The sequence below is a fragment of the Trichechus manatus genome, unplaced genomic scaffold, assembly GCF_000243295.1.
Source record: "Trichechus manatus latirostris isolate Lorelei unplaced genomic scaffold, TriManLat1.0 scaffold00155, whole genome shotgun sequence".
NCBI classification, from domain to species: domain Eukaryota; kingdom Metazoa; phylum Chordata; class Mammalia; order Sirenia; family Trichechidae; genus Trichechus; species Trichechus manatus.
In genome coordinates, this window is record NW_004444091.1 from 2,053,323 (window position 1) to 2,080,452 (window position 27,130).

The 27,130-nt window shown below is 38.4% G+C and overlaps 1 protein-coding gene across 5 annotated transcripts in view; it reads left to right on the top strand.

The window, feature by feature from the left end:
• Window positions 1-27,130, top strand: part of SHLD2 (shieldin complex subunit 2) — a 169,749-nt gene that overhangs the window by 75,572 nt on the left and 67,047 nt on the right. For 4 of the 5 annotated variants that reach the window (XM_023740430.1, XM_023740431.1, XM_012558298.2 and 1 more), the window contains 3 exons: window positions 10,264-11,802; window positions 15,818-15,925; window positions 26,871-27,065. In XM_023740430.1, the coding sequence (XP_023596198.1) occupies window positions 10,269-11,802; window positions 15,818-15,925; window positions 26,871-27,065 (1,837 nt within the window). In that variant the 5' untranslated portion in view covers window positions 10,264-10,268. Of the gene's footprint in view, window positions 1-10,263; window positions 11,803-15,817; window positions 15,926-26,870; window positions 27,066-27,130 lie in introns of those variants that run through there. The other variant, XM_023740433.1, reaches the window with a different exon arrangement.

The window sequence follows — 27,130 nt, forward strand, 5'->3', positions numbered from 1 at the left end:
GAGACGAGCAAGTGAGCAATGAAGAAAGACAAAAAGGAAAAAAGAGGGAAAAGAAAACAAAACAAATTAAAATAAAAAAAGAACAAGAAAGGTCCCCAAAAATACTGAAAAAAAAAAAAAAAAAAAACCCACGAAAAAAGAAATGCTCTTGGATCCCTGTGCATGTCTGTGCAAGCCCAGGGGGAGTCACCTTGCCACGCAGCTCCGCCTGGCCAGAAAAGTCTCCCGAGTAAAGAAAAGGAAAAGAAAACAAACAAACAATTCAAAACAAACAAATGAACAAAGCCCTAGGATCCCACCAGCTTGGCAGCCCAGACTGGGAAGCAGTTCCACACCGGAACGGAGCTCCGCAGCCCCTCAGGAAGAAGCAAAGGTGGCGCACGGAGCCAGGTACTCGAGTAAAAGGAGGGGGAGGTGGCAAGAGGCAAGGAAGAAATCAAAAGAAGGAGAAAAAAGAAAAAGCAACACTAGTAGCCAACAACTGGCACTCAGAGAGCCACCCATTCGGGTGTATGGAATCCAGGCAGCCGGTGTTTCCTGGTCAAGAGATTGTGGCCACAGGAATCAGAGGAGGCCGAGTCGGGGTGAAGAAGGGTGGGGGGTGGGAAAGCATATATCGCAAATTACCGGTTGTTTGTCTCCCGCTGGACGCCCCATGAGGCTGCTTTCTTGTATCCCTTGTTTGCTGGTCTCTGATAGGAGTCCAAGATGGCGGATCCACGCTGCGTTAGCTGGTAGGGACCTCTGCATGAATCTCTGCTCGCTTTCTGTTCTCTGTCAGTTTTCTCACTCCATTTGGTGTTTGGCTGAGTTCTTTATCTCTTAATTTGATGTTTCAGGGTTTCAGGATTATTCTATTCTCTGTTTGCCTTAGTTTTTCGGATCTTTGCTCTGGAGGGACGGCGTGGTGCTTTTGCCTAGAGCACCATTTTGCCGGAACTTCAAAGATTGTTACTTTTTGTGTATAAACTTTTTCATGAGTTTTTACAATAGAGGTTTCATACAATATTTCTCCTTTTGTGATTGACTTATTTCGTTCAGCATAATGTCCTCCAGTTTCATCCATGTTATGAGATGCTTCACAGATTCATCATTGTGCTTTATCGTTGTGTAGTACTCCATTGTGTGTATGTACCGTAGTTTGGTTATCCATTCATCTGTTGATGGGCATCTAGGTTGTTTCCATCTTTTTGCTATTGTGAACAATGCTGCCATGAACATGGGTGTGTGTATGTCCATTCGTGTGATGGCTCTTATTTCTTTAGGATATATTCCTATGAGTGGGACTGCTGGATCGTATGGTATTTCTATTTCTAGCTTTCTAAGGAAGCGCCGTATCATTTTCCAAAATGGTTGTAGCATTTTGCATTCCCACCAGCAGTGCATAAGATTTCTGATCTCCCTGCAGCCTCTCCAACATTTGTTATTTCCGAATGTTTTTATTCGTGCCATTAATGCTGGGGTGAAATGGTATCTCATTGTGGTTTTAATTTGCATTTCTCTAATGGCTAGTGTACGCGAGCATTTCCTCATGTGGCTGTTGGTCACTTGAATGTCTTCTTCGGTGAAGTGTCTATTCATTTCTCTTGCCCATTTTTTAGTAGGATTATTTGTCTTTTTGTTGTCGAGGTGTTGGATTTTCTTTTAGATTATGGAGATTAGACCTTTGTCTGACTTGTACTGTCCAAAAATTTTTTCCCAGCGTGTAGGTTCTCTTTCTACTCTTTTAGTGAAGTCTTTTGAAGAGCATAGGTGTTTGATTTTTAGAAGATCCCAGTTATCTACCTTTTCTCTGGGGTTTGTGCGTTGATGGTTATGGTTTGTATCCTGTTAATGCTGTGTTTTAGGGCCTGTAGCGTTGGTCCTATTTTTTGTTCTATGCTCTGAGGTCACGTTGGCTGATTGTGCCCTTTTGGTCTTCTATATCTTTGCTGAATTTCTTTTTAGATGTTCTGTCCTTTACTGAGAGTGGTGTGTTGAAGTCTACTACTATTATTGTGGAACTGTCGATTTCTGTTTTCAGTACTGTTAGAGTTTGTTTTATATATTTTGGAGCCCTGTCATTGGGTGCGTAGATGTTTATTATGGTCATGTCTTCATGATGGATCGTCTCCTTAATCATTATATAGTGTCTTTCTTTGTCTTTTATGGTAGATTTTGTTATAAGTCTATTTTATCTGAGATTAGTATTGCCACTCCTGCTCTTTTTTGGTAGTTATTAGTTTGATATATTTTTTTCCAATCTTTTAGTTTTAATAAATTCACATCTTTGTTTCTAAGGTGTGTCTCTTGTAGACAGCATATTGATGGATCCTGTTTTCTTATCCATTCTGTCACTCTCTGTTTCTTTATGGGTACATTGAGGCCATTTACTTTTAGTGTAATTAATGATAGATGTGAGTTTATTGCTCTCATTTTGTAGTGGTTTTTTTTTAGGTGCTGACGTTGTTTTCATTCCTGTTACTTTCCTGTGCTGAATTCCTTTTGTTTGTGGATTTTTTTTTTCATTTCTTTTGTTTTTGTAGGTTTTATTTTTGTTGAGACTTCATGTATTTTCCCTTTATGTCTGTTAACTTTCTTTGTGGTTACCGTGAAATTTACCTGTATCTGTCTAAGTTTGAAGCAGTCTATCATTACTTGGTATCGCCTTTCCTTCCTCTCCAGTAGAAGGTTCTGTACCTACACCGTTTATTCCCTCTTTTATTGTTCTGATGTTGTTGTCATTTACAAGTCAACTTCTCTGATTCCCAGTTGTATTTGTTTTGGTTTTGGGTTGTCCTTGAGAGTTTATTTCCTAAATTGTTATCTGGCTGGTACGATCCTGCGTCCTGGATTCAGCTTGTGAGCTGAAGTTGTTTGTTCTCAGATCGAAGGACTTCCTTTAATAATTCTTGTAAATTTGGTTTGGTTTTTACATAGTCCCTTAATTTCTGTTTATCGGGAAATGTCCTAATTTCACCACCATATTTGAACGAGAGTTTTGCAGGATATTTTATTCTTGACTGGCAATTTTTTTCTTTCAAGGTTTTATGTATGTCATCCCATTGCCTTCCTTCCTGCATGGTTTCTGCCGAATAATCTGAGCTTAGTCTTATTGTTTCTCTTTTGTACGTGACTTCTTGTTTTTCACGAGCTGCTCTCAGGATTCTTTGTCTTTGGTTTTTGTGAGTGTGATTATGATATTCCTAGGTGATTTTCTTTTGGGGTCTATTCTATATGGGGTTCATTGAGCTTCTTTGATGGCCAGCTTTTCATCTTTCATGATATTGGGGAAGTTTTCTGTCAGCTGTTCTTCAGTAATCCTCTGTGTGTTTACTGTTTTCTCCCTGTTCTGGAACTCCAATCACTCGCAGATGTTTGCTTTTGATTGTATCTCACATAATTCTCAGGGTTTCTTCATTTTTTTGTTTTTTTTTCTGAGTTTTCCTCAAACACAGTTGTATCCGTGTGTTTGTCTTCAGTTCCGCTGATCGTGTCTTCCACCATTTCAGATCTGCTCCTCAGCCCTTCTATGAAACTGTCCATGTCTGAAATCTCATTTATCTTTTGGATTTCTGATTGTTGTTTTTGTATAGTTTCTAGTTATGAATTTATTTTGGCCTTTTTGTTCCTGCATTATTTTTCTGAATTCTTCCATTCTTTGGTCTGTAGTTTCCATGAATTTGTCTGCCTTTTCCATGAATTTATCTGTTTTGTCCTCATTTTTATCTACTTTTTGCTTCAACTCTTGGATAATTCTGAGTATTAGAGATTTGAATTCCGTATCAGATAGTTCTAGTGCCTTTTCTTCTACTGGAAAATCATCTGGTGTTTTATTTTGGACACCTACTGTAACCATCCTGTTCTGTTTTTGTAAATGTTTTGATATTGTCTGCTGTCTTCGGGGCATTCAGTAGTTATTTTTCTCATTTATTGATTGGAGATTTGTTTGTTTCGTTCTTTTTTTTTTTATTTGGCTCTGTGTGAGTAGGTGGGCTGTGTGTTCTTTGTTGTTTGCTTGTCTGTGGGCATGATTCTTTTCACCTCAGTTGACAGGGTTATTCACTCAGATATGGTACAGCAGGGCAGGTGTACTTGAAGAGGAGTTGCTGGGATGGGTTGTTTGTGACACTTACTACAGCCACCAGGGTGGGCCAATAATTAGTGCAGGGCAGGTTTCAGTAGGCCATGCCTGTGCTGCTTAGTGGTGTGATGTTAAGTGCACAGTGCAGGTAGGCAAGATGGAGGGGGGAGATCGTGATGTATACAGCTAAGATGGGTATGGGAGAGAGGAGAGAACAGGAGTCAAAAACATACAAACAAAGAAGTGCTAGGGAATATTGCCGTTGGAGTGGAGAGATGAGATATTATGAAATGGAGAAAAACAAAAAGCAGAAAACGAACAAAAGAATGAATACATAAAAACTAGAAAGAAAAAAGAAAAGAAAAGCTCTCAGGGATCCCACCGGTGAGGCTTCGAGGTCTGGGGAAATTGTGCCCAGGTGTTGAAGTACACCCTGGCTGAAAGGCGTAGAGGTGTCACTCAGTGCCAGGTATTCAGGGGACAGGAAGAGAAGGAAAGTATAGAGAGACGAGAAACTGAGTAATGAAGAAAGATAAAAAGGGAAAAAGAGGGAAAAGAAAACAAAACAAATTAAAAAAAAAAAAACAAGAAAACCCCCAAAAAACAGGGAAAAAAAAACCCAAGAAAAAGAAATGCCCTCAGGTATCCCTCTTTACAGCTGCAGAAGCTGAGTGGGTAGGTCCCTAGCCTTGGAGTACTGCCCAGCTAGAACGGGCTTCCCATTTGAGAACAGAAAAGGAAAACAAACAAACAAGTCAAGCCAACAACTACAAAAAAAAGCCTTGGGATCCTACCAGCCTGGCAGCACAGACTGGGAAACTGTTTTACATTCGACCGGAGTTTTGTAGGCTTTCAGGAAGAAGCAACAATGGCACATGGAACCAGGTATTTGAGTGAAAGGAGGGGGAGGTCGTGAGAGGTAAGGAAGAAATCAAAAGAAGCGGAATCAAGCAACACCAGCAGGCAACAAATGGGACTCAGGGAGTAGGCCAGTGCGGGCGGATGGAATCCAAGTAGCTGGTGCTTCCCGGCCAAGAGACTGGCCACAGAAAGTGGAGGACGCCGAGTGGGGGTGAAGAAGTGTGGAGAGTGGGAAAGCGTATATCGCTGGTTACTGGTTATTCTCTCTCCCGCTGGAAGCTCTGTGAAGCTGTTTTCTCATACCCCGTTCGCTGGTCTCTGATAGGAGTCCAAGATTGTGGATCCATGCTGCATTAGCTGATAGGGGTCCTCTGCATGTAAGTCTCCTCACTCTCTGTTCTCTGTCAGTTTCTTATGCCATTTGGTGCTTGGCTGAGTTCTTTATCTCTTCATTTGATGCTTAGGTTTTCAGGATTGCTGTTTTCTCTGTTTGGCTTAGTTTTTTGGATCTTTGCTGCGGAGGGACGGTGTGGTGCTTCTGCCTAGAGCGCCATGTTGCCAGAAGTCTAGGTTTTATGTGTCTTTATTGAGTTTCTTTCTTGTTGTTCTTTCCTTCGTCTAAAGTAATGTGTTAAAGTCTCCTTCTATTATTGTAGGACTGTGTCTTTTTTTAATTTTGTTAGAGTTTGTGTTATGTATTTTGGAGCCCTGTCATTGGGTGCGTAAATATTTATTATTGTTATGTCTTCTTGGTGAATTGACTCTTTAGTTGTTATGTAATGCCCCTGTTTGTCCCTTACAATGGATTTTGACTTAAAGTCTGTTTTATCTGAAATTATTATTGCTATTCCTGCTCTCTGTTTGGATACTATTTGCTTTATATATATTTCTTTCCATCCTTTTATTTTTAACTTTCTTGTGTCTTTGTGTCTAGTGTGTGTCTCTCTCAGGGAACATAGTGATGAGTCATTTTTTTTTAATCCATTCTGGCCCTGTCTGTGTCTTGACTGATGCATTTAATCCATTTACATTCAACGTGATTAACAATAGGAATGGATTCACTGCTGTTATTTTAATGTACTTTTTTGGTGGTGTTAATGGTTTCTTTGTTCCTCTTAATTTTCTGGGCTGAGTTCTTTTTGTATACGGATTTTCTTTTTTTATCAATCCTTGTTGTTTTTGTGTTTACTGAGTCTTTTTAGTTTTCTTCTTCTTTATTTTGGTGAGTAGATTTTTTACTTTTCTTTGTGGTTGCCCTAAAATTTACCTTAATCTCCTTAAAATTAAAATTAATCTTGAAATTCCCCTGATTTCCTCCCCATATGGAAGTTCTTTAATTACATCTTTAATGCCCTTTTTTTGTTTCGTAGTTGTCATTGTTTATAGCTTAACTCCTCTGGTTCCCTGTAGTCAGTTTTTTTTTAGCTTTATTTTGCGTTTGTGAAGTCTTCATCTGGGTTGGTATCTGGTTGATGTTGTCTTGTGTCTTTATCTCAGACGTTGTCTTATGTCCTTGGTTCTCTATCCTTAGGACTGCATTTAATATTTCTTGTAAAGCTGATCGGGTTTTCACAAATGCCCTTAATTTCTGCTTAGCTATGGATCTCTTAATTTTGCCATCATTTTTGAAAGACAGTCTTGTTGGATATATGATTCTTGGTTAGCAGTTCTTTTCCTTCAGAATTTTATATGTCATCCCGTTGCCTTTTTGCCTGCATGGTTTCTGATGAGAAGTCAGCACTTAGTCTTATAGTCCCCCTTTGTAAGTGGTATTTCATTTTTCACAAGCTGCTTTCAGAATTCTTTCTTTGTCATTGGTTTTGGAAAGTTTGATTATGATGTATCTTGGTGAATTTTGAGGGGCTCTATCCTGTATGGAATTTCATGAGCTTCTTAGATAGTAACCTTTTCGTCTTTCATGATATTTGGGAAGTTTTCAGCCGATATATCTCAAAAATTGTCTCTGTATTTTTCCCCCTTCCTCTTCAGAATTCCTATTATGCAGAAATTATTCCTCTTGATGGTGTCCTGCATAACTTAGGGTTTCTTCATTCTTTTTTCTGATTGTTTTCCTAACAAATGAGTAGCAAGGAATTTGTCCTCTATTTTGCTGATTCTTTCTTCTTTTGATTCAGTTGTACTTCTGTGTCCTTCCGTTGAGTTATCTGTGATATTTTATTGTTAATCTTCTGAATTTCTAAATGTTTTTGTATGTTATGTAATTGTATATTGAGTCTGTCATTTTTTTTTTGTATTGTGTTCCTGAATTCTTCTAGAGTCTTTCCTGCATTTTCCTTGATCTCTTTGAGGATCATAAATGTAAGTGTTTTGAATTCCTTCTCAGGTAGTTCTATTATTCTTTCTTCCTCTGGAAGGTTTTCTTTGCTTTTGCCATCTTATTCTGTTTTTTCATATGATTTGTTATTGTCTGATGTCTCCGAAGCATTAAAATATTCTTTTATTTATGTATTGATTGATTGTATGTTTGTTTTGTCCTGATTTTTTGTTTTATTTTGATATATCAAGGTAGGCAGATTGGGTGTGCTCCACTGATAACTGGTCTGGCAGCCAGGAGTGCTCACCACGTGCTGCCATGTGAACGGGGCAGCAGCAGACAGGGCAAATGCGCATTGCTGTTCACCAAGTGTTCCGGGGAGCTGGGAGCAGGCTGGATGGGTGCAAGTTGCCTCGTGTCATCAATCCAGTGGCACAGGAATGCACGATGGCACTCCTAGGGTGGACGGGGTGGCAGCCAGGGTGTTGTGGCAGGTGACTGGTGGGCACAGGAGTGCTCTCTACTGTTTGCTGGGTGGGCAGGGCAGCAGGTGGGGGTGTGGCAGGCAACCGGGGATTTGGGAGCACTCTCTGCCGCTCATCAGGTGAGTAGGAGGGGGAGGGTGCTGGCACATGGGGCTGGGAGAGGTCATACTGCAGTCCTTGGGAGGGTGAGGTAGCAGGGGTTGGGGCGAGATTTGTGCTGCTAATCACAGGAGACCAGGCATGGGGAACCATACCCCTCTGGTCACCTGGGATAGGTTCCTTGGCACTACCCATTGGCTACAGGCAGCATTCTGGACCTGGCCCTGACCAAGTGTTTATGGGGGTGCTGGCTGGAGTCTGGTCGGGTGGGAGACCCCTGCTGACACTCTATGGATGTTACTCCGTGTGCGCCACCTACCCTAATGGTCAGGGACTGCTGCTGGTGAGTAGTTCTCTCTGAATCCTGGCTCCCTCCCTACTCTGTGGATGTCAGGATCCCTGGAGCTCTCACCCTCCTTCGTGTGTTTTTCCTTCTTAGATATGATTCCTGTCTTGCTCACCTTGCTTCACTCCAGGTATGTCTACACAGTTTCCGTGTCTCCTATTCGGTATTCTATGAAGTTGCCTTCCTGTGCTCCTCACACAGGATCACTGCTCACTTTATGTCAAGATGGCCACACTGTGCAGGGCCAGCTGGCATCTCTGCTCCATATCTCTCCTGATTTGCTGTTTTCATTCAGTTTCTTCTTTCAGTCAGTGTTTGATCTAATTCTTTACCCTTCCGTTTGATGCTCAGGGTTCCAGGATTGTCATCTCTATCTCTTTCACTTGGTTTCTCAGGTCTTTGCAGTAGAGCGATGGCGTGGTGTGTCTGACTAAACCACCATCTGAGGCCATCTTTATTATTGTTTGTTATTAATCAGTATCTTTATAAGTCTGATCTTTGTCTTTGAGAGTTGGAAACTTTACATATAAGCTTACAGATATGATGACATCAGCAAATTACATACTACATTGTTTGTAGTACATATTACTAATGATAAAACGTACCAATAAAAAAAGATCAGTCATAAGTATAGTTCATCATAACCTGAATACATGGTAAGTTGGAGACTACTTCTGTTACTTCTTAATCTTTCTACTTATGTTTTAGAGAGGATTAAAATATATAGAATCTGGTATTGATTGTGCTTACAGATTAAAGTGAAGCCAGATAACAGTCACTTACACATTTTGAAGCCTCAGTTATTAATTTCCTTTGCCTTCTGATTTGAGCCTTCTAGTTCAGTCTTGAAAATTGAGTTCCCAGTTGAAGGAAGAACCAAAAAACAAACTCTTTGCTGTTGAGTCTATTCCAATTCGTAGTGACCCTGTAGAACAGAGTAGAAGTACTCTGTAGGGTTTCCAAGGCTGTAGTCTTTATGGAAGCAGACTGCCAAATCTTTGTTCCACAGAGTGGCTGGTGGGTTCAAACCATTGACCATTTGGTTAGCAGCTGAGCACTTAACCACTGTGTCACTGAGGCTGCTTAGTTGAAGGAAGGAGACCCTAAATATACCAAGATAATCTATGGAGTCATGAAGACAGGTATATTTAATTTAAAGGTAACTATAATACAATTTCAAATGCTTTCTTTCCCCTTCTCTACTACCTTATTTAAATAGACCAAGTTTACACAACACAAGAAATTAACATACTAAACACTTATTTACCATATTTTCACACAAGTATCATGCGCCTTTCTGCATTTGTTTGTCCACCGTGCCCTCCCCTCAGCATGCACCTTCATAAGCACTGCCATGCCAGTCCTCTTCCACGTGTTGCTCTAAAAAAAAATTAGCATAGCATGCTTACGAAAATACCTTGCAGAGGTGGGTGCAACCGGCAAACAAATGCAGAAGGCATGCATTGTTTGTGTCAAAACATTACCCATTTGAGGTTAGTGTACTTAGTTTTGGAAACCCTGATGGTGTAGTGGTTAGGAGTTTGGCTGCTAACCAAAAGGTCGGCAGTTTGAATCCACCAGGTGCTCCTTGGAAATCCTATGGGGTAATTCTACTCTGTCCTGTAGAGTCGCTGTGAGTCAGAATCGACAGCAACGGGTTTGGTTTTATACTTAGTTTTAGAGCCCTGGTGGCATAGTGGTTAAGAGCTATGACTGCTGACCAAAAGGTTGGCAGTTCAAATCCACCAGCCGCTCCTTAGAAACCCTATCGGGCCGTTCTACTCTGTCCTATAGGTTCGCTATGAGTTGGAATCCACTTGATGGGAACAGGTTTGGTTTTTTTCTTTTATATATATATATTTATATATATATATATATATATATATTTAGTTTTGTTTCCCTTAAAGAGCGTCTCTAGGTGAAGATATTTTGTGAATATTTTACTTTCTCTTTGTGATTTCTTGTGTATTTGTGAGTTTTATAATTAAATGGATTTACCAAAATAAATCACCTCTACTAATTATGTTTTTGATTCATATTTTATGTATTTGCCTTTGGTACATTATTAAGTTAATATCAATAATACAAAAATGTATTGACCAAGTATTAACTTTAGATTTTTAATTTTTATCAGAAACCATGATGGGAGGATCTCAAGTCTACATTTTTTGGGGTGCTCCAGTTCTTCCGCTGAAAATGACAGTATCACAGGAACCAACTTCTGTAATACCTACTGCTGACCCCTGGAAAAAAATTCAGCTTTTGTACAGTCAACATTCTTTACATCTGAAGGATGAAAAATACAAGCACAAAAACCCTGAAAATTATCAAGTCCTAGATAATATTGACCCCCTAGGTCTTAATAGTCATTGTTCACTGAGCTCTAGGAAAAGATCAGTTCATTTGAAAGATGACTTGATATGTTGTATTTCTGAGACACAGAATATAAAATCTCAGAAGTGTTCCCCCTCAGGGATGAATGGTTTAACAGACTCTAGCGTGCAAGTATGTGGATTTAAGAGCAGAGTTCAGCATGTAACTGGAGAAGAAAAGAATCAAAAGCTTGTCACTGAAAATAAGAAAATCACAGTTGAACAGCATCAAGAGCAGTCAAGTATCTGTGCTCCAAACTTAACAAAAACACCGTTACAGTTAGGTCATAAGTGTGCAGCTATATTAGATTTGGTCTGTAGTACCAAACAGATTAATATAGGGCCAGAAGCTGTAGAAACAACTTATGTGCCAAGAGTACATCATGAAATGCAAAACCTGTGTGTGGAATTCTTGTTCTCCAAAACAGTAGATAAGCCAAGATCTAAAAGAGGAGTTAAGAAGGTCTCAAACCTTAAAATATCTACTGATACTGAATTTCTCAGTATAATGACCTCCAGCCAGGTTGCTTTTTTAGCTCAGAGGAAGTGTAAAGGGCAGAATTCTCTAAATAAAGAGACCATAAACATGGAGATTGGACCAAAGGCAAGTCATGAGGAAGTAAGAGGAACGGAAGATAATTTGATTCAGCATAGTGATGATTTTGCAGAAGGATATAAAAGTGGACAAAATGAAGCATATTCCCTTGAACTTTTTAGTCCTGTTGGTCCTGAAACAAAAAATAACCACATCCTCATAAACTCTGATACCAATCTTGAAGAAAATATAGGATCTCAAGAACTTTTCAGTCCTGAAGAAACACTGCCGCCAAATGAGATCTGTATTGAGTCATTTAGCTCAGGAATACTGTGCTCCCAACTCAATACCTTTCATAAAATTTCTATTGAAAGAAGTTTGATATCTGAAGATAAATTAGGACATTCTAAAGCTCCATCTAAAGGCTTTCAAGTATCTAAGAAAACTAAATTGCTTTCTAATGCAAGAGATCTTGCTGTAACACTGGACCGGAGGAATGTGTCTGAATTTAAGTACATTAAAAAGACATCATTAATAAAAAACTGTAATTGTAAAAGTCAGAAATATAATTGCTTAGTCATGGTGTTATCTCCATGTCATGTGAAGGAAGTAAACATAAAATCAGGGCCACCTTCTGGCTCTGCGGTACCTGTAGCGGCAACCACAGTCATCGACCAGTCAGAAATTAAGAAGAAGGTTTTTATGTGGCGAACTGCAGCATTTTGGGCACTTACAGTGTTTCCTGGAGATATAATTTTGCTCACAGGTGAGGTCATTGTGGTGTAGTGATAGTTTATTTTATAAAGCTGTGTTGGGTTTTTTATTTTTTCCCCACTTTAAGTCTCCAGGGATTCTTTATTACCGTTTGCCTCTTCTCGGCTCCAGCATGATTTGATCCTGTTACAGCATCCATGTTGGTCTCCCTACCATTCCTCAATATTCTGTTCGTTGCTATTTCTGGGTCCTTGCTGTGTCCTTCTTAGTTCTGTCCCTCCTTTCCACTCATCTTCTCCTTTAAGAAGCCTTCCCTGGTTGCCCCTCTCATTCATTCACTATGTTAGTATTCAGGTTATATCATCAGACTTGCTCTTTGTTCTATGTATGTCTTACTTATAATCCTTTAATTATATTAGCTCTCCCATGGTGAAAGGACAGCATTTCTGCTACTTTATTATTTTCGTTTATTATTGAAATTATATTAATTGTTTTGGAAATACAGAGAGGAGAAGAAACTCCTCATTACAATTTTGGAGTGTTTTCTTTCTAGTCATTTTTCCTATGCTCTTTAAAATGTGTATGCATACATATATAATACCAAACCTGTTGCTGTCAAGTCGATTCCGACTCAGTACCCACCCCACAGTGACCCTATAGGACAGAGTAGAACTGCCCCGTAGGATTTCCAAGGAGCAGCTGGTGGATTCGAACTGCTGACGTTTTGGTTAGCAACCAAGTTCTTAACCACTGCGCCACCAGGCCTCCTCCATATGTAATAGCTGATATTTATTGGGAACTTACTTTGTGTCAGGCCCTGTTTTAAATATTTTACATGTATATCAAATCACTACAACAACTATATGAGAAAGTTACTGACTATTATCCCCATTTTTCAGTTGAGGAAATCAAGGCACAGAGAAATAATATGTTCAGTGTTACACATCTAGAAAGTGGCAAAGCCTTGATCTGACCTGGGTTAGCATCACTCCAGTTAGGTTCCTGGGTGGCACAAATGATATGTACTTGACTCTACTAACCTAAACCGTTGCCTTCAAGTCAATTCTGACTCATAGCAACCCTATAGGACAGAGTAGAACTGCCCCATCAGGTTTCCAAGGAGCAGCTGGTGGATTCGAACTGCGGACCTTTCGGTTAGCAGCCAAGCTCTTAACCATCGGAAACCCTGCTGATGTAGTGGTTAAGAGCTACAGCTGCTAACCAAAAGGTCAGCAGTTCAAATCTACCAGACACTCCTTGGAAATCCTGTGGGGCAGTTCTCCTCTGTCCTGTAGGGTTGCTGTGAGTCAGAATTAACTTGATGGTGATGGGTTTGATTTTTTTTGGTTTACTAACCTTATGGTTGGCAGTTCAAACTCACCCAGCAGCACCACGGAAGAAAGGCCTGACCGTCTGTTTCCATAAAGATTACAAGAAAATCCTATGGAGCAGTTCTGCGCTGTAATGGGGTTGCTATGAGTCACAGTCAACTCGATGGCAACAGGTTTTTTAGCATCACTCCGGAATCCATACTTTTATTATATACAGGCAGTCCCCAACTTACAACAGAGTTCCATTCTGATGACTCTGTTGTAAGTCGGTCCTGACATAAATTGAACACCTCTGTTTTCTTTTTTTTTAGTTTTTATTATTGTTGCCTTTCATTGTCATTATCTTTACAAATCTGATCCTAATTTTTCTTTGGGAGTTGGAAACATTACTTATAAACTTATAGATATGATGACATCAGCACATTACACATTGCAACATTGTATGTAGTACATATTACTAACGATAAGATGTACACACACACAAACTTGAACAGTTACAAGTACGATTCATTGTAACTCAGGTATGTTGTAAGTGTCTCAGTTATCTAGGGCTGCTACAACAGGAATACCAAAAGTGGATGGCTCTAACAAAGAGAAATTTATCCTCTCAAGTCCAGGAGGCTAGAAGGCCGAATTCAGGATGTCAGGTCCAGGGGAAGGCTTTCTCTCTGTGTCAACTTTGAAGGAAGGTCCTTATCATCAATCTTCCCCTGGTCTAGGAGCTTCTCAGTGCAGGGACCCTGGGTCCTAAGGACGTACTCTGCTCCTGGAGCCATTTTCTTGGTAGTATGAGGTCCCTCTATCTCTCTGCTCTCTCTTCTCTTTTATATCTCAAAGGAGATTGACTCAAAATACAACCTAATCATATAGATTAACATCATAGAGGCAGGATTTACAACATATGGGAAAATCACATAAGATGACAAAATGATGGACAGTCAGACAGTACTGGGAATCATGGCCCAGCCAAGTCAACACACATTTTTGGGGGACACAATTCAATCCGTAACAGTAAGTCAGGGAATACTTATAAAGAACACACTGTTTTTATCCTGCTTTTTTGTCTCACATCAGAAACCTAACATTTTGTTATGTGTTCTTTGTCAAATGACTTTAAAATCAGTACACAGTGTATTAGAGCAGAGATACCAGTCATTTTAAGAAGATAAGTTGACTCTCAGACCAGGAGAAAGTTGATTAAGCCTAATAACTTATCTAAAGGAGAGGTATAGCTCAGTCTTCGAGCTTTGAAAAAGAAAATTTCAAGGCAATTGTTAGTTCTCACCAAACAGTTTGCAGGGGAATAAGAACCTTAGCTAATATTCTTTGGGACAAGGACTGGAGGTGGGAAGAGGATCTGATAGGAGAGAGAGGAATGTTTGATGTAAAAGAGTAGCAGTGGTAAGGTGGTGGGCAGATCGAAGAGGTAAAATCAAAAGGTGAGATATTGGTTCTGAGGCCAACTCTTCAGACAGGGATTGGACTGGACTGTGGGACATAAAGTGATACTTGTGAAGAGTGTGCTTCTTAGTCAAATAGATACAAGAGACCAAAGGAGCAGCTTCTGTCCAGAGGTGAGAGGGGAAGGCAGAGAGGGTTAGGAGCTGGTTGAATGGTCATGGGGAATCGGGTGGAAAGGAGGAGTGTGCTGTTGCAGAATGGGGTGAGCAGTTAGGGTCACATAACAATGTATGTATAAAATTGTGTATGGGAGACTAGAAATGTAAACTTCATTTAACTACATCAATTAAAAAAAATAAGGTGAGATATTGGGGGCAGAGGGTGGAAGGGAGAGGTAGACATTCAGGATGAGTTCAAATTTTTATCTTACTAGTGACATAGTACCAACAAATGAGAGGAAAAACAGGTTTTGATGATGCTGAATTTGGGGAGCTAATAGAACTTCAAGGCAAGAATGTCCATAATGCAGCTGTGAATAAACAAGTCTACAGCTGAGGAGGATCTGGAATACAAATTTGGAAGCAATCACTTAGAATTTATACATTTTTGTTTTCCTTTCTCATTAACTGTAAATTATTTTGCTACTGTTAATATATCTTTATTCCTCCACGACTTTGTACCTGATTATATCCTGCCTGGGACACCTCCCTCTCTTTACAGTTTTTTACTTATAGTTTTGCCCTACTTGGCATATTAGTATGTTTAGTTCCACTACATGATTCTTTTCTATCCATCTGAGGTCTTACAGCTCTTTTTCTCATTGGAAAGTGTTCCTTACTTCCATAGTCTTTTTCACTTTTAACGTCCATAGATGGTGATTACCACGTCATTTAGGGAAAAATAAAGTCTGCGAAGAATGCCTTATGTTCAGATACGTTTATATAGAAGGGATAAATGCATACTGAACGTTATTTGCTATCCTAGGCACCACTTCTTTGCTTCTTGGCCCTGGAAGATGTTTTTGTTTTGTTTTGTTTTTTAGAAATATATATTATAACATTTGCCTTATGTAAACAAAAGCCATTAAATCTTTTTCTGTGGAGCAGTGAGCTTCCATACTGATAATGTTTGAATGTACAGAAGCAACTCTGTTATTTTACCAGTATACAGACATACCTAGGTTCAGATCTCAGATTTGCTGTTTTATCATTTTGTACCTTTAGGCAGATCATTTAATTTATCTGAAATTCAGTTGCCTGGCATGTGGGAGGCATGAATAATACATTCTTATAAAGAAATTTATGGCATAATCAGAAGTTTTTTTCTCCTCTCTAGATGTTACTGTTCATGAGGATCAGTGGGTTGGTGAGACAGTACTACAATCAACGTTTACCAGTCAGTTACTAAATCTTGGGAGTTATTCATCTGTTGAGCCTGAAGAATGTAAGACACATTTTAAATGTAATAATTTCTTAGCCTTTAAAATATATAAACATATCAGGAAAAAATAGAGTTTCATAACATGTTTTCTAAACAGGTTAGCAGTAGAGATTTCTTCAGTAAGAATAAAAGTAGAATTTTAAAAAATGAATTTATATATTGTAATCAGATTGATTGTAAGAAGCATTGGGGTTCATGTTTCATTTTCTTATTTTTCTTAGAGAGTCAGTATAGTGTTGGTTCTTCACCTTTCAGGGAATCATAGAGCTATTTGTGAAGCTGTGGGCCATTTCTCCAGATAAATGGACTTTAAGTAAATAGTCAGAATTTGGCATATAATTCTAAGCAGTTCATGCACCTCCAAAGTTCTTCCTTTGAACTCCTTAACCTCTGGTTAAGAAATCTTGGGGTAATGGAAAAAGCATGAGCCTTGTAGTCAGACTGCTGTGGTTTGAATCCTTGTTCTTCCATATACCACTGCTGGGAAAAAATTACCTTCCTTCTCTGGTATCCATTTTCTCTTTAAAATAAGCTATTGAAGAAACTAGGGACTGTCTTTTTTTCCAGGAAATAAAAAAGGAAAAAAAAGTAAGGGAGACAGTATGAACTGGTAGTTATAGTCTCTGGAGCCAAATAGACCAGGTTTTAAATCCTGGCCTTAGTATTTCCAAAGTCTCTATCTTTAGGCAAGTTCTTCAACCTCACCATACCTGTCTCTCCATCTGTGGAATAGAGATTAAAATGCATAAATATCCTGTAGAGTTGTGAGGATTACATGAAATAATGAATATAAGATATTGAGCCTGTACATAATATAATAACAATATCGTAATATTAATGGGGGAAGTAGTAAATTGATAGAATACTGAAACAGTGCAGCAGGACCTGACTCACTCAATTCAACAGCCCACAAAGAACTGAGTCCTGCCAGCAACCACAGGAGTGAGCTTGGAAGTGGATTTCCCCCATCCAGTCTAGGCTTGAGAGAACTGCAGCCCAGCTGCCACCTTGATTGCAGCCTGTGAGAATCCCTGAATCAGAGGACCCAGCTAAGTCGTGCCCAGATCCCTGACCCACAGGGCCTGAGATAATAAGTGTTGTTTTAGGTCACTGAGTTTTGGGACAATTTGTTAGGTAGCAGTAGATAACTAATATATATCCAATAGGAAAATGGAGGAAGAAGAAACATACATTTCACAGAAGAAGAAACATGTATGTCCAGTAAACACCTGGAAAGAGAGTCAACACCATTGGTGATCAGGGAAATACAAATAAAGACCGTACCTTTTTACATCCATTTGACTGGCAAAAATTAAAGTCTGTAAGTGCTAAGTATTAGGATATAGACTCACAGAATCTCAGACATTGCAGTGGTATGTAAATTGTTGCAAGCACTGTAGAAAACAGTTTGGCATTATCTCCTAAAGCTGTAAATCATATACCCTTTGACCCAGCAGTTCTATTCCTAGATATATATCCAAGCAGAATCCTTGCACATGTACAACAGGAGACATCGATAAGAATGTTCATAGCAGCGCTGTTCACAATTGCAAAAACCTCACAGCCAATGCCCAGTAACAGGAGAGGGAGTGAGTAAACTGCCATATAGTTATACAGTAAAATGTTTTACAGCAGTCAAATAAGCTACAGTGATACCTGACAATATAGATGAATCCAAGCAATAGAATTAGTGTAAAAAGCAAGAATCAAAATATTATATGTATTTTTTTTATAAAATTAAAACTAAAACAAAAAATATGTTAAGTAATTAATGTCACTGAACTGTTCACGTCCCTGGGTGGCACAAATGGTTAAACACTCGACTACTAGCTGAAAGGTTGGCACTTCCAACCCACCCAGAAGTGCCTTGAAAGACAGGCCTGGCCATCTGCTTTGGAATGGTCACAGCCTTGAAAACCCTATGGAGCAGTTCTGTTCTGCTCATGTGGGGTCGCCATGAGTCAGAATCGACTTGATGGCAACTAACAACAACAGCATTACAATATTACAAATAACTAGCTGAAAAAGAAGTAGGTCATACAGGAACCATGATGGGAGTTTATCATGAACCAACGGTTATGATTAATCCAATTTTGATCACCTCAAGTGTAATTGAAAAAAGAATAAAGTATTTCTTTAACAGTCATAATTTTATATTTTCATTTTTGTAGCTATAACCTCCATGAAACCTTGTTCATATAAATAAGCAAATGGGAATGGAAGGAGCTACAATAGTGTTACTCAGTTTCTTCCAACTTATATGCCATATAGTGATTTTTTTTCTTAAGTCTTTCTGAATTCTGTTCAGTAATGTTTATGTGGTAATACTTTGTTTTTTAAAAATAACCTTTTTATTTTGGAATAATCCTACCTTTACAATGATGTTTCAGAGAGTTCCTGTATACCCCTCACCTACCTTCCCCAAATGTTTTTGTTGTTGTTAGTTGCCGTCAACTTGATTCCAACTCATGGCGACCCCGTGTGTGCAGAATAGAACTGCTCCATAGAGTTTTCAAGGCTGTGACCTTTCTGAAGCAGATGGCTGGAACTGTCTTCCAAGGTGCTTCTGGCTGGGTTCAAACTGCCGACCTTTCAGCTAGTAGTCGAGTGTTTAACCATTTGCGCCACCCAGGGATTCCTCCCGAAAATGTTAACATCTTACATAATCATATAGTTATCAAAACTAAGAAACTAACATTGGTACAATACCATTAACTTTATTCTTTATTTGAATTTCACGAGTTTTTCCACTAATGGTCTGTTTCTGTTCTAGGATTTAATCTAGAATACCTCATTACGTTTGGTCTACTTAGTTTCGAGCGTTTATCAGTCTTTCCTTAGTTTTTATGACCTTTATAGTTTTTTTTACTTATTTTTTTTATTTTATAGACTCTCCCTCAGTATGGGTTTGTCTCATGTTTTCTCTTGATTAGATTGGAGTTGTGGGTTTTGGGGAAGAATATCACAGAAGTGAAGTGCCCTTCTCATTGTATCATATTAGGAGTATATGATATATATATCCACGTGACAAATCACTGGTGATACTACCCTTGATCTACATAGTGGTTTTTACACTGAGTCAAATGGTTAAAAGCTTGGCTGCTAACCAAAAGGTCAGCAGTTTGAATCCACCAGCTGCTCCTTGGAAACCCTATGGGACAGTTCTACGCTGTCCTGTATGGTCACTGAGTCGAAATCGACTTGATGGCAACAGGTTAATGACCATACCAAGATTTTGGGTGAGAGAGAGGTATGCCTTGTTTTGTAAAGTAGGAGAGGGGTAATTGTAAAAGGGGATGTAGGAAAGGCATTCTCAGGGAAATCAGTATAGGAAAAAGTACATATGGAAAATTGAGGATCTGGATATTGAATCTCATGTACACGTTGGAGTGTCTTTAAATACCCAGTTCAAAGACCATGGAACTTGAAATCTCCTCCTGAATTTTTTTATGTCCCACAGACATCTCAAATTCAACTTGTCTACAGGTGAACTCATTGTTTTTGCCTATTATGTTCTCCTTTCAATTTTTCTTCTGTGTCCTTGCTGTCAGTATAAGGTACTCACATTCATCTGTTCACATAATCCGAAAGCATTAGTGTCATCTTTGATTCGATTTGTATCCCTACATCTAGTCCATCCCCGTGCCCTGTGGAGTCTAGGTCATAATTCAAATTCAGATTCTGTTTTCAAATTTTTCCCCTTCTCTAGAGATAACACCACTTCTACTAAAGGTATTTCAGAGCATAGAAGAGGATGGAATACTCCCAAACTCATTCTGTGAAGTCAGCATAACCCTGATACCAAAACCAGGTAAAGACACCACAAAAAAAGAAAATTACAGACCAATATCCCTCATGAATATTGATGCAAAAATCCTCAACAAAATTCTAGCCAATAAAATTCAGGAACATATCAAAAAAATAATTCACCATGATCAAGTGGGATTTATACCACGTATGCAGGTATGGTTCAATATTAGAAAAACAATCAATATAATCCATCACATAAAACAAAAGACAAGAACCACATGATCTTATCAATCAATGCAGAAAAGGCATTTGACAAAGTCCAACACACATTCGTGATAAAAACTCTCAACAAAATAGGAATAGAAGGGAAATTCCTCAGTATAATTAACGGCATTTATACAAAGCCAACAGCCAACATCATCCTAACTGAAGAGACTTTGAAAGCATTCCCCTTGAGAACAGAAACCAGACAAGGATGCCCTTTATCACTGCTGTTATTCAACATTGTGCTGGAGGGTCTAGCCAGAGCAATTAGGCTAGGAAAAGAAATAAAGGGCATCCACATTTGTAGGGAAGAAGTGAAAATATCTCTATTTGCAGATGATATGATCTTATACACAGAAAACCCCAAAGAATCCATAAGAAAACTACTGGAACTAATGGACGATTTCAGCAAAGTTTTAGGATACAAGATAAACATACAAAAATCAGTTGGATTCCTTTACACCAACAAAGAGAACCTTGAAGAGGAAATCACCAAATCAATACCATTTACAATAGCCCCCAAGAAGATAAAATACTTAAGAATAAATCCAACCAGAGACATAAAAGATCTATACAGAGAAAACTACAAGACGCTACTGCAAGAAACTAAAAGAGACCTGCATAAGTGGAAAAATATACTTTGCTCATGGATAGGTAGACTCAACATAGTGAAAACGTCAGTTCTCCCCAAAGCAATCTACAGATACAGTGCAAATCCCGATCCAAATTCTACCAGCATTTTTTGATGAGATGGAGAAACAAATCACCAACTTCATATGGAAAGGGAAGAGGCCCCAATTAAACAAAACATTACTCAAGAAGAAAAACAAAGTGGGAGGCCTTACACTACCTGATTTTAGAACCGATTATACCACCACAGTAGTCATAACAGCCTGGAATTGGTACAGCAACAGATACACAGACCAATGGAACAGAGTTGAGAATCCAGATATAAACTCATCCACCTATGAGCAGCTAATATTTGACAAAGGCCCCAAGTCCATTAATTGGGGAAAAGACAGTCTCTTTAACAAATGGTGCTGGCATAACTGGCTATCCATCTGCAAAAAAATTGAAACAAGACCCATACCTCACACTATGCACAAAAACTAACTCAAAATAGATCAAAGACTTAAATATAAAATTGAAAACGATAAAGATCATAGAAGAAAAAATAGGGACAACGCTAGGAGCCCTAATACATGGCATAAACACAATATGAACCGTAAGTAACAACGCACAAGCACCAGAAGAGAGACTAGATAAGTGGGAGCTCCTAAAAATCAAACACTTATGCTCATCAAAAGACTTCACCGAAAGAGTCAAAAGACAACCTACAGACTGGGAAAATATTTTTGGCTACAACAAATCCGATCAGCATCTAATCTCTAAAATCTACAAGATACTGCAAAACCTTAACAACAAAAAGACAAATAACCCAGTTAAAAAATGGGCAAAGAATATGAACAGGCACTTCACCAAAGAAGATATTCAGGCGGCTAACAGACACATGTAGAAATGCTCACGATCATTAGCCATTAGAGAGATGCAGATCAAAACTACAATGAGATATCATCTTACCCCAACAAGGCTAGCACTAATCCAAAAAACACAAAATAATAATTGCTGGAGAGGTTGTAGAGAGACTGGAACACTTACACATTGTTGGTGGGAATGTTAAATGGTACAACCAATTTGGAAATTGATTTGACGCTTCCATAAAAAGCTAGAAAAAGAAGTACCATACAATCCAGCTATCCCGCTCCTTGGAATATATCCTAGAGAAATAAGAGCTGTCACACGAATAGATATATGCACACCCATGTTCATTGCAGCACTGTTCGTAACAGCAAAAAGATGGAAACAACCTAGGTGCCCATCAACGGACGAATGGATTAAACAAATTATGGTATATCCACACAGTGGAACACTACGCAATGATAAAGAACAACGATAAAGCCGTGAAATATAACATGGTGGAAGCTGGAACTTATTACGCTGAGTGAATTTAGTCAGCCACAGAAGGACAAATACTGTATAAGACCACTATTATAAGAGCTCAAGAAAAGGTTTAAACAGAAGAAAACATTCTATGATGGTTATGGGGGTGGGGAGGGAGAGTGAGGGTTATTTACTAACTAGATAGTAGATAAGAATCATCTTAGGCGAATGGAAGGACAGCACACACTACAGGGGAAGTCAGCACAACTGGACTAAACCAAAGCTAAGAATTTCCTGAATGCAATCAAATACTTTAAGAGACAGAGTAGCAGGGGTAGGGGTCTGGGGACCATGCTTTCAGGGGACGTCTAGGTCAATTGGCGTAACAAAGCTTATTAAGAAAATGTTATGCATCCTACTTTGCCGAGTGGCGACTGGGGTCTTAAAAGCTTGCAAGCGGCCATCTAAGATGCATCAGTTGGTCCCAACCAAGTGGAGTAAAGGAGATTGAAGAACACCAAAGACAAGGAGAGTATTAGCCCAAGAGATAGAAAGGGCCACATAAACCAGAGACTTCAGACTTCATCAGCCTGAGACCAGATGAACTAGATGGTGCCCGGCTGCCACCAATGACTGCCCTGACAGGGAACACAACAGAGAGTCCCTGATGGAGCAGCAGAAAGACAGGGTGTAGAACTCAAATTCTAGTAAGAAGACTAGACTTAATGGTCTGACTGAGACTGGAGGTACCCCAGAAGGCATGGCCCCTGGATTCTCTATCAGCCCAGATCTAAAACAATTTCCGAGGCCAACTCTTCAGTCAGGGATTGGACTGGACTGTGGGACATAAAGTGATACTTGTGAAGAGTGTGCCTCTTAGTCAAGTAGCTACAAGAGACCAAAGGGGCAGCTTCTGTCCAGAGTTGAGATGGGAAGGCAGAGAGGGTTAGGAGCTGGTTGAATGGACATGGGGAATCAGGCAGAATGGAGGAGTGTGCTGTCACAGAATGGGGTGAGCTGTTAGGGTCACATAACAATGTATGTATAAAATTTTGTATGGGAGACTAACTTGAAATGTAAACTTCATTTAAACTACAACAATAAAAAAGAAAATTAAAAAAAAATTTATCACCTTCTCTGTGTTGACACTGTTATCACCCTAGTCCAAACATCGTAAGTTCGTTTTATTAATAGTTGTATTATGAAATTTGATACATGAAAGATGTATAGAATATATTTAAATGATGACGTATACTAAGAAATACTCATGAAACCACCACCAAACTTAGAACATTACTAACATCATTGAAACTGTAGGCTTAATTAAAGCAGATGACATGTATTGGGTTCTGAAAACATTAAGACAACTTGTGTTTCAGTATTTGATTTTGAAATCAGTCAGGTTTTTAACTTTAGGATTTCATGTAATTTTAATCTATAAAAGATGAATATTTGAGTTTACCACATCTTAGAAAGCCTGTTTATGTGAATGGTAGTCAAATGGACTTTAAGCAAAATTCATCATGTTTTATAGCTATTGATACAATGGAAAGGTAAGGAATGTGTTGAAATAATGAAAATAACATGGTATGTAGATATTTTGCAAGTGATTTGGAACCTAGATGTTGTACTAGATATTATGGGTTTGAGGCTGATCTTGATTCAAGTAATTTAATAATTTCATTATAATATTAGGACCTAATTCCAGGTAGAGAATATTCCATGGAACCTTTGAGGCACTTCAGGTTTTTGTAGAGCAATGTGAAAAAATGTGAACTAGTTAGATAACCTTCAAATTAATTGTTTTTATGCTTACGTTGAAATTTACGTTGCCTTGTTTTTCATAGGTTAGTGGCTAAAGTATATTTTAAAGGTTTTTTGTTTGATTTAGGGAAATGATTATCAGTTGACACTTTGAAGATACTGCAATTGTATTTCTTCTACCGGAATAAATCAACTTGGTTAGTTTCATTTTGCAAGTAGTTACAACTCACACTTCTGATCAGTATATTGTACTTTTGGAAAAGACTTCTTTCTTCCTTATAGTGAAGTATTACATATTTTACAAACCTAGTCTTGATAATGTGACAGGATATAAATTTGATACTAAATATTATTAAATATGTAAATCAAAGGCTAACTCAGTATTTCTAAGCAGTAGATTATTTTATTTGAAATCTAAATAACTAGACGTTTCCATATAAAACTTTTTGGAACAGGGACAAGTAAATAATGTGATAACAGGGATCCCCACCCCCCCCCAGCGTTTTATAGTATAGACAAAGAATGAATCCCAGAGAAGTTACTTGCAAGTTCACAGACATCATTATTGACAAAGCCAGAATCTGAACCAGCCCTTCTGATTCCAGATGTACTAACAGTATTATGAAAGACGAATCAGGAAGTCTGATGAATAAATCGAGGATATGGAAGGAGATATTTGGGGTTGGGTTTTTACTGTAGTGTAGTTGATTTCCTTATCTCCACTCTTCCCTTAGTCAGCTTTCATACTGTCTCTTCTTTTTTCTTATGCTAATTATCTTTGTTAGTGATATCACCATTGTTTTATAAAATTCATTTAGGAATTGAGTAATCTTAATCAGGTTTCTAAAAACATTAAAACATGTATTTTAATCTGCTTACCTGTCTGTACTAGAAATCTTGGTGTCATCTTTAATCTCTTCTTTACCCTGCACATTTCAGTTGTTTCCTGGATTGTACCTCTGCACTATCTCATGAATAAATAACCTTTTTCCCATTCACGTATCCTTGCCTGTTTCCAACATTTATCATCTCTTGGTGATAGTGTCACTAGCCTTCTAAACGTTCTTCCTGTTTTTTCCTCCATGAAAATTGATTCGTCTACACTAGGGGGTCCATGGAAACCCCGGTGGTGCAGTGGTTAAGAGCTACAGCTACTAACAAAAAGGTTGGCAGTTCAAATTCACCAGCCACTCCTTGGAAACTGTATGGGGCAGTTCTACTCCGTCCTATAGGGTTGCTATGAGTCAGAATCGACTCAACAGCAATGGGTTTTGGTTTTTTTGGTGGGGGTCCATGAATTTGGATGGGAAAAACATTGCATCTTTATTTCATTAATCACTAGCTGAGATTTAGCATTTCCTTCGATTATGAATAAGGCAGCAGTCGACAATAATATTAGCAGAACTTGTGACTTGGTCACCAGTGGAAATCATATACTTTATATCACATTACACTTGTTGCAGATAACTTGAATATCATTGATGCTCACAGTGCCTTGCAATTAGTTGTTACTCTGCTAAGTCTTGTTATTTAATGTACTAACGAGGCACATATATCACAGTTTTAAAAATATTTTATTACTTCTATATAATTGATTGTCTTTGCAATCCTAAGTATCTTATTTTATGCATTTAAAATAGTTTGTGATGAAAATGTTCTAAAATTAGGTAGTGGTGATAGTTCCACAGCTCTGAGTGTACTAAAAACCATTGAATTGTACACTTTAAGAGGGTGAAGTTTATGTATGTGAATTAGACCTCAATAAAGCTGTTATAAATTATTACTCTTATTATGGGTCCATATGCTTCATCAGACTACCAAAAGCATCCTTGTACATAGAAGGTTATGAACCCCTTTTCTTTACCTGGAAATATACTCCTGCCTACCTCGTTTGCTACCTGGAAATCTCCTGGACATTTTCCCAAAATCCAGCTAAAATATTCCTCAGTAAAGCCTCCTCCAGCTTCCCTAGGCAGTTCTGTTCTGTGTGTTCTTAGGGGTGCTTACATGCATTTCTCAAGTCCTGAGCACTGTGCTTAGTATTGTCTGTCTCTGGATTGTTAACCCATTCAGTGTTGGGATCATGACATAATTTGTCTTTGTATTCCTAGTACCTGGTATAATGCCTGGCACATGGTAGATGATCAGTAAATATTCATGAAATAAATGAGTGAAAAATGAGGCTTTAATGTGTCATAAGGAATACATGAGAGTGAGCATTGATGGAAGAAGGAAAGAAGAATCATTTGTTTGTTTTTTCCTATTGAAATCGGCTAATAAACTCTGCCTTCTACAAAGTACCGAAGTGTTTTGTACCAAGATCTTTTTTTGGTCAACAATCAGTCATGCGCTCAAACATACCTCCCTTTTCTTTGAGAAATTTAAGTTTAATCAGCAAAACTCATTAAACTGTACATTTAAAATTTGTGCCTTTTACTGTATGTAAAGTATACCTTAATAAAGCATTAGAAAAAAAATTGAGACAAGAAAGAAAAAAACATCTAAGTGGTGTAATGACTGAAGAGTTCAATAACTGATCTAACAATCAAAAGAAATATTACAATGCTGCCCACGCTCAAATGCCAAATGAGAGTTACAGGTAAAACGCTCTCTGAGTGAGGGGAGGAGAAATCACTGTGGGTCTGTAGTGGTTATTATTCTATGTAGTATTTGGATAGGTAAAAGGGAGGATGATAGCATTGCAGGTTGTGAGGTGGTAAGGGCAGAGCCTTAGAAATGGGAAGGAATCAGACGTGTTCAGGGAAAGTGTGAGGGTTAGCTAGGAGGCTGATAGAGCATTTCAGGTGTGAAGTGGTAAGGGTCATGAAGAAGAATGGAGGTGGTTGGGATAGTTGAGGAAGACATGATCAAATTAGATTCCAGGGAGTGGAAACTGATTGGATATAATTGGCTGGTAGAGGAGTAAAAAAATTATAACAATAACTGAAATTTTTAGCTTGGGTAATTGGTAGAAAAATGATATTAACAAAATAGAGAAGTAAGAGGATACTGCCAGTTTTTAGGAGATGGTAAATAATTCAGTTGGTTATAAATACCAAGTTTTATTTTTGTATCTAAACTGATTCAGGAATAAGCGACATATTTTATAGAAGTGAAATCATGTTTTACATTGAATCATACTTCACAGCATAACATACAGTTCTAAGAATATATGTTGTCAAGAAAGTATAATGTTCCCATCCTTTGTGTATGTGTTTCTCTTTCTTAGATTCCAGTATAGTTAGTGCTGTTGTACTTCAAGACTTACTGGCTTATGTGTCTTCAAAACATTCCTGTCTCAGAGATCTTCCTCAGAGGCAGCCTCAGAAAATGAACAGTATAGAGTTTGTAGAACTGAAGCACCTTCAGCCTGAAATATTAGTCCACGCAGTACTAAGAGTTGTTGATATCACTATACTGACAGGTAAACATTTTGGTTACCTTAATTTTAAATTATGAAATAATTAAGATAAAAGACCATTTTAGTGT